We start from the raw sequence: 8154 nt of genomic DNA on the forward strand, positions 1-8154 counted from the left end.
CATGAGATTTGAGACTTCATTAAAAATCTCTGTTTGTTTGAGATGAATGAACACATTCTATTGAAAGATGAGGGTCTTAGCGTTTAAATGCAACTTAGTGCATTTTTTTATGTGCTTCAGAAACTGAGATATTTAGGTTTTTATAGGCTGAGGGCAGCTTTTCTTAAAAAGGGCTCAGGCATTCAGCACCCTTTTTTGCAGGTGCCTTAGGCGTCAATGGGTTAACATACACTTGGGTCCAGACTTCTCTGCTGCTGGGTATATTTTTTTACTTTCTGGTCGTGAAAAGATTCAGACACAAAAGGCCACTTCTCAAGCATGCTTTCATTTTAAGGGAAGTGTGTGTGTGCGTGTGTGTGTGTGTGTGCGTGCGTGTGTGCGTGCGTGTGTGCGTGTGTGCGTGTGTGTGTGTGTGTGTGTGTGTAATCAAACTGTGTGTGAGTGTGCAGAGGGAAGTGGTTTTAGAAACAAAAGGTGTTGCTTTGTTTCTGTCACACTTTGTCAGCGCAGCAGTTTTGTCGCCATGTGCATATGTTTTCCTGTGTCTCAGAGAGAGGGAGAGAGAGAGAGAGAGAGAGAGATAGAGAGAGAGAGACACAGGTTTAGTTTAGTTTAGTTTATTTAGTCTAGTTCAACAGGGACCATGCACATTGATTACAGAAGTAAAAAGATGGCTTGTGCCAGATTATAGCTATATAGCTAATTTCCATCTGCAGTCCCTGGACAGGTAAAACAAATATTAAAATACAATAACATAGACAAGATATAAACAAGTAAGCACATCCATAGGCCATAGGTCAAACACACACACACACACACACACACACACACACACACACACACACACACACACACACACACACACACACACACACACACACACACACACACTAAAATGGCATACAGTGTGAGTCAAATTTTTAAAAAACATATGATTAATGTTGACAAGACTGATTGGTTAATATCCATTTTTTCACACCCCTTGAGAAGGCCTGATAATCAGTAATACTTTTTAGGTTACTGGGTAGACTATTCCATGTTTTGGTTGCCCTGAAGGAGAAGGCTGACTGAGCAAAAGCAGTTCGTCGGATTGGGAGACTACAATCACCCCTAATGGTGGATCTTGACGTTCTGCTCATCAATTCAGAGCAGGGTTGAACAAATGTTCTTAGGGGTGGGGGTGCTGCATTGTGAATAATTTTATGGATTAGCCGCAGATCAGAAAATTGTATGATGTTTTCAAGGCTGAGCATATTATACTTGCTCAGTATAGGACAATGGTGGTACTGAAAAGATCTTCTATCTAGGACCTTCAGGGCCTGCTTGTATAGTGAATCAATGGATTTTAAGACAGTCTTGTTGGCCTGGGACCAGCTTGATAAACAATAATGCAGGTGGGACATGATCATAGCATTGACATAAGTCACAGCAGCATCAACAGTCAGTGAATTACGGATATGTCTAAAATTTGATATGCTATACTTTACAGTATTACCCAGCTTTTTAATGTGTTTCTTAAAACTAAGAGTAGAATCTAAGGTCACACCTAAATATTTAAACTCATCAACATTATTTAGCTTTGTTCCATCAACATATATGTCTGGAACAACATTTAGTTTAAATCTATTGTGAAAATACATTGTGACAGTTTTGTTGGTATTTAGTGTGAGACAGGAGGTTTTTAACCACATTGAGACCTTAGTTAGTGTTTGAGTCAATTTGCTGGCCACCTGTACCGGATCTTTGCCGTGTGTAAATAATACAGTGTCGTCAGCATACATCAGTATCTCCACACCCTCACATACAGATGGAAGATCATTTATGTAAGTGCTGAACAACAAAGGTCCCAATATGGAACCTTGTGGCACCCCCATAGAGCATGCTTTTAAGGAAGATATTTTATCATTTATCTTAACACATTGGGCCCTATTTAATAGATAGGACTCTATCCAGTTTAGTACACCTGGAGCCAGCTGAAAGCACGCCAACTTTGAGAGGAGTACTGGATGATTGACTGTGTCAAAAGCCTTGCGAAGGTCTAAGAACACAGCACCCACCACTCCTCCATTATCAAGATTTGCCTTGATGTGTTCTATAAAATAGCAGCATGCAGTGTCGGTTGAGTGGTTGGCTCTAAAACCAAACTGCATGGGGTGCATGAGTGTTTTTGTGTTTAAATGCTCCACAAGCTGTTCAGCAACTGTTTTTTCTATTATTTTCGAAATGGCCGGCAATATACTAATGGGTCTATAATTAGTGACATCCTGTTTGTCCCCAGCTTTAAAGATAGGAGTCACAATAGCTGTTTTTAGTACATTAGGAAAATAATTTTCCTCCAAGGACTTGTTTACTATATGAGCTATGGGAGTAGTTAAGACATCTTTAAATTTCTTTAGGAGAAAGGTGTCCATGCCCCAGATGTCTTTAGCTTTGGAGGTGGATATAGTTGATAAAATTTTATTTATTTTTACTTCATCTATAATATTAAAATCCAAGACAGAGATTGCACAATTTTGAACACAGAATTGAGATCTGTCTAGTTGGTTGACGGACAAGGAGCTGATGTGCTGCCACCCAATTCTAAAACAGAGTTAATAAAATAATCATTAAAACTATTTGCAATTATTAGACTATCATTTTGCAATGTGTCATTTATTTTAAGATTAAGGGGTACAGTCTCTTTGCGTTCTTTTCCTGAGAGTTGATCAATAGTTCTCCATAATAACTTTGAGTTACCTTTTGCTTGTTTTATAATATCAAGAAAGTAGTTTGCTCTGGCCTTCCTAAATTCTGATGTGGCCTTGTTCCTAAGGCCTGTGTATAACAGGCGATCCGTAACTAGAGAGAGAGAGAGAGATGGGGGCTCGTTCAACTGCATCTGTGCTCCCCCTTTCCTGCATGGTCTGCAGCTCAGTGTGTGTGTGTGTGTGTGTGTGTGTGTGTGTGTGTGCGTGCGTGCGTGCATGCGTGCGTGCGTGCGTGCGCGCGTGCGCGCATGCGTGTGTGTGTGTGTGTGCTTTGCTGTCTGCTGTGCAGTTCAGTGCATGCTGCTCTCTGTGCTCCTCTGCAGACAGCCCTGCAGCTGCTGGAAGTGGGACTACAGTACTCAACAGCTATATTAGTGGTTCTCAACCTGGGGTGCGGGCACCCCCTGGGAGTGCGCCAGAGATTTCAGGGGGTGCGTGAAATTTTGTTTGTGTTGAGGTTGTGACCAAAATTCTATAGCGAACATTACAATTAGGCCCAATCAAAACCAAATTTTAACATGTTTTGGTCCCCTTGTAAAGTCATTAAGGTATTGATTAATGTCTCAAACAAGAGACATTGTAATTAATCACTTAAATCCTTTTTTAGTGCGTATACACGTGTGTTTGGGTTGGGGGATGCACGGCTTGTCTTGGGCACAGCTAAGGGGGTGCGTTAAGAAAAAAAGGTTAAGAACCACTGATCTATAACACCTCTCAGTAGTGTAGTGTTACTCAACACATCTAAGTGCATGTTAGTTAGTAGTAGAGCACTACATTACATTATTACATTACGTTACTTACTGTAGCTGGCGCTTTTATCCAAAGTAAGAGACTTACAATATTACGTTTTTACAGCATAGGGTATTGGCTACAGTCCCTGAAGCAGTGTGGGGTTAGGTGCCTTCCTCTGCAGGGCTCTTCAGCCATGGACTGAGGTGTAGGGAGAGGGTCAGGGGGGGATTCGAAGTCTTTCTTCGGGTTTCAGTAAACACACACCGTGTGAGGTGCGTACGGCGGACAATTAGACTCAACTTGGAAAGAATGGTCGTCGTGTGTGTGTGTGTGTGTGTGTGTGTGTGTGTGTGTGTGTGTGTGTGTGTGTGTGTGTGTGTGTGTGTGTGTGTGTGTGTGTGTGAAGATGCTTATGAAACTGCAAGAATTCACAAAATTCACAGAATTTGATATGTTCACACGCACATATGCACAGGTACTCTAGGTTTATAGACCATATGAAAGTATAAGTGTAGTAGGAAAGGAGGTGTTTCCTCCATGGAGGGTCTTTTCACTTGGCATCTTTGAGGTTAGTTTTTCCACCCTGTCTTGTTATCGTAGGCTAAGTTTTATCTATCTTGGCCAATATCGACTATAATCAGCATCCTGTTTTTGAAGGAGGTGTGAATTACTGCAAGTAAATAGCAAAGTGACTCAGTTGAACTTCACACCAGATGGCTGAGAGTGGAACAATGTCAAGTCAAGTCAAGTCAAGTAGGTTTTATTGTCAATGCACTGGTCATACAAAGAATTTGAAATTACATTTCTTGCTTTCCCATACAGACATAGACTAATCTAGGTAAGGACATAGACAGTATAGACATAGACAGTACTTATACATGGACTTAAGACAGTATGGACATAGACAGTGCTCATACAGACATTTAAAGTGCAAGACTTGTGTTGAGTAATGGTAACCAGGGCTCTAAATTAACACCAGCCAACAGGCTAGTGATGTTAACCAGGGCTCTCAGCCAACTGGCCAAATGCAGGTGAAAGTTCAGTATGGCTGGTAGAAAAGACCAGCTTACTCTGCGCTTTGACCCATTAGTGCATGTGTGTTTGGCTACAAAATGCACATCTACTGGCCATTGTGGCTGGTTGTGAAAAAAGTCAATTTAGGCCCTGCCGTGGCCAAACGGTAGGGCACTCGTCTACCACGCAGATGACCCGAGTTCGATTCCCGGCCCAGGTCCTTTGCCAGCCCTTCCCCATCTCTGTCTCCCCACTCACTTCCTGTCACCACCTTCACTGTCCTATCATAAATAGTTTTTTTTAAAAAGTTTATTTATTGGCCTGGCCTGAGGGTAACTAATGCAACAGCAATAACACATGCACGATGGCCTCAAGCAAGCCTCAATAGGAGCGAAACGAAACCCAAAAAGGACAGAAAATCGCAGCAATGTTTACAAACTGAAGCCTGTAGTCAGTGTGAAATGTGGTTTCAGTAGCCTCTTCGGTTAGTTGACCACTGCCTGAGTGACATTTAGCGTCTGGTGGCTTCTCACTGGCTAGCTTTCTGGCTTCACGCTTTCTGTCACAACAGCCGCCACAGGAAGTAACCATGGAAACAAAAATCAGCTGCTCTTCTTCCACTGTAGCCAGAGGTGTTCTATTGGCTTAGAACTTAGAACTTAGAACATCTTTGCTGCAGGCTATAGGGACCATCACTGAAATGGTGTTGTGGCATTAACTAAATGCATGTCTATACATAGGCCAATATAAACTTTATTACAGGCTCAAGGCCCACAGTGGAAACTCTACTGTATCTATGGTGAATTCAGGTAAATTGGACCACTTCCCCCCCCCCCCTCCCCAAATAAGCGAATGGCCCAATTTACCTGAATTCACCACATACATAATTTATACAATACTTACACATTCCTATATACATATATAATAAAACAATAGAAGATAATATAATAGAAAATAACAGAACAGAACAGAAAAGCCTGTATGGTCATGCTATTGCCATGCTTTGTTGTCATAGGTGGTGTGGTTAGGAGGGCCGGGGCATGTCAGAGGTGGTGTAGTAGACTGTAGACTGTGTGCATTCTATTAGCCTGGTTCTCACGCAGAGTCTCCTGCATTTTCGCCCAACTTCGTAGTAACAACCATCTGTGTGAGAAGAGCCAGGTTAACACTGTATGGTGGTGAGATGGTTGCAGACCACATACTGTACAGTCTAATGGTTGGAGACCGCATAGTGAACAGTCTAATGGTTGGAGACCACACACTGTAGGCTACAGTCTAATGGGTGGTGGTTAAGGCCCTCACTGGAGCTGAGGTGTATAGACTGTAGCCTACATAGTCTATGGGTGGTTACAGACTGTAGCCTGTACGTGTTCATAATGGTCTACAGTCTATATGTGGTGACATAGCTGTAGTCTACGTGTTCATAATGGCCTATAGTCTATGGGTGTAGCCTACGTGTTCATAATGGCCTATAGTCTATGGGTGGTTATAGGCAGTAGCCTACGTGTTCATAATGACCTATAGTCTATGGGTGGTGACATAGCTGTAGCCTGTGTGTTCATAATGGCCTATAGTCTATGGCTGGTGACATAGTCTACGTGTTCATAATGGCCTATAGTCTATGGGTGGTGACATAGTCTACGTGTTCATAATGGCCTATAGTCTATGGGTGGTTACAGACTGTAGTCTACGTGTTCATAATGGCCTATAGTCTATGGGTGGTGACATAGCTGTAGCCTATGTGTTCATAATGGCCTATAGTCTATGGGTGGTGACATAGCTGTAGCCTATGTGTTCATAATGGCCTATAGTCTATGAGTGGTGGCTTTAGGCTGTAGTCTACGTGTTCATAATGACCTATAGTCTATGGGTGTAGTCTACGTGTTCATAATGACCTATAGTCTATGGGTGGTAACTGTAGTCTACGTGTGGCTACATAATGACCTATAGTCTATATGTGGTGGATATACGTAGACTGTAGCCTACGTGTTCATAATGGCCTATAGTCTATATGTGGTGGATATACGTAGACTGTAGCCTACGTGTTCATAATGGCCTATATAGTGGTGGTGGGTCATTGATGGAGCTCAGGATCTCCACAGGGGTCAACAGAGGACAACAATGATGTTTTAAGACATGGGCTTGTGTAATAGGCTATGATATACATATATAGACTATTATAGACCTCTTTTGAGATGTTAAGATCTAGGCCTAGCCTACTTTATTTTAGTATCACCTTGATTGCACAATAGGCTCGGTCTTCAGGTCTAAATTGTGGGGAATCAGTTGGATGATGAGAGAGAAAAGGTGACAGCATTTCCGTTTGCTGTTTGGGCTGCCGTTTCCTGTCAATGTGTGGGGGCACACAGATGGCAATTTAAGATTGAGCTCCATGTAACATACCAGACACCAGACTACATCTGGGGCCCTCATCTGCAGCCAAACAAGGGCTTGATCAGGATTATTTTATAAGTATTGAACTGTTGGCTAGATACTTATAAATACAATATGTAACCTCTTGAAAATTGTACTTAGATGTTGCCAAAAATATATAAATGTTCATTTTACCACCCAGACTACATCTGGGGCCCTCATCTGCAGCCAAACAAGGGTTTGATTAGGATTGAACTGTTGGCTAGATAGTTATAAATAAAATATGTAACCTCTTGAAAATTGTACTTAGATGTTGCCAAAAAATATATATATAAATGTTCATTTTACCACCCAGGATGTGTCGTTTTATAACGGTCTGGTGCCACCGTGTGACAGCATACTGTGTGGAGCTAGAGACAGACAGACAGGCAGACTTTCTAGGCTTGACGATGCTGGGTAGCTTCACTAGGGGGCGACAACGCTCCAGGGTGACACGTGAGCTCTTCGGAAACCAGCGGCCAACAATATCCGGTAAACAAAAATGGCGACGGCTGATTCCTAGGGTTCCTCGTAGTCAAAATGTAAGTATCATTTATTGCTTGTTTACCCCGATTAAACTGTTGGATTTTGATAGATTCACCCATTTGTTTGGTCTATCTACCAAACCAACTCGTCAACCGTCGACGTTGCCAAACCATGGGCAGTAAAACCCAGTAAGAAGCTTAGCTATCATAACTACCAAAACATAGGGAGGAGCGAGTTGATTTTATAAGCTCTTTAATCGCTACTCATTGACGTGTTTAATAATATACGCCAATGTCTTTCCTTGTTGTCACCCGAAGACATATTTAGACGGATATTTATCTACTTGTACGAGTTTTGAATTTGAACGTCATAGCAGCTGCAGTGTTGAACAAAAGTAGGAACAGGAAATGTGTGTGTACTAACATCGGCCTTATCAGATTACGTTTATCAGGCCTCTGTTATTGTTTTGTATCATCGATTAAGCTGTTGATATACAGACAGCCTTTGCCTGCTGCCTGTTTCCCTGGCTGGCTTTCGTGTGCGTACAATACACTCAAAATGCCGAATAGGCTTACTCTATACTTGTCATGATAATACGTTATTTAATTATATATTTTTGGTAATTTTCAGGAATGCACCTTAGGTCAACTTCCTCTCATCAAAGAAACACCGACCCCACCTCTGTCCCCATCCGAGAAGTGCTCTCTTCCTCTCCGCCATGTCTACTGAAGTCATCATGAAAGGTAGGCTAGGTGGTGTCTCA

At 42.1% G+C, this 8154-nt stretch overlaps 1 protein-coding gene across 1 annotated transcript in view; it reads left to right on the plus strand.

Moving 5' to 3' along the window:
- Positions 1–7396: 7396 nt before the first annotated feature.
- blzf1 (basic leucine zipper nuclear factor 1) overlaps positions 7397–8154 on the plus strand; it is an 8911-nt gene continuing 8153 nt past the window's right edge. The window contains exons 1-2 of the mRNA XM_063212826.1: positions 7397–7447; positions 8022–8134. Coding sequence (XP_063068896.1) covers positions 8110–8134 — 25 coding nt within the window. The 5' untranslated portion in view covers positions 7397–7447; positions 8022–8109. The remainder of the gene's footprint in view (positions 7448–8021; positions 8135–8154) is intronic.

The sequence above is a fragment of the Engraulis encrasicolus genome, chromosome 12 (assembly GCF_034702125.1).
Source record: "Engraulis encrasicolus isolate BLACKSEA-1 chromosome 12, IST_EnEncr_1.0, whole genome shotgun sequence".
Taxonomy (NCBI): domain Eukaryota; kingdom Metazoa; phylum Chordata; class Actinopteri; order Clupeiformes; family Engraulidae; genus Engraulis; species Engraulis encrasicolus.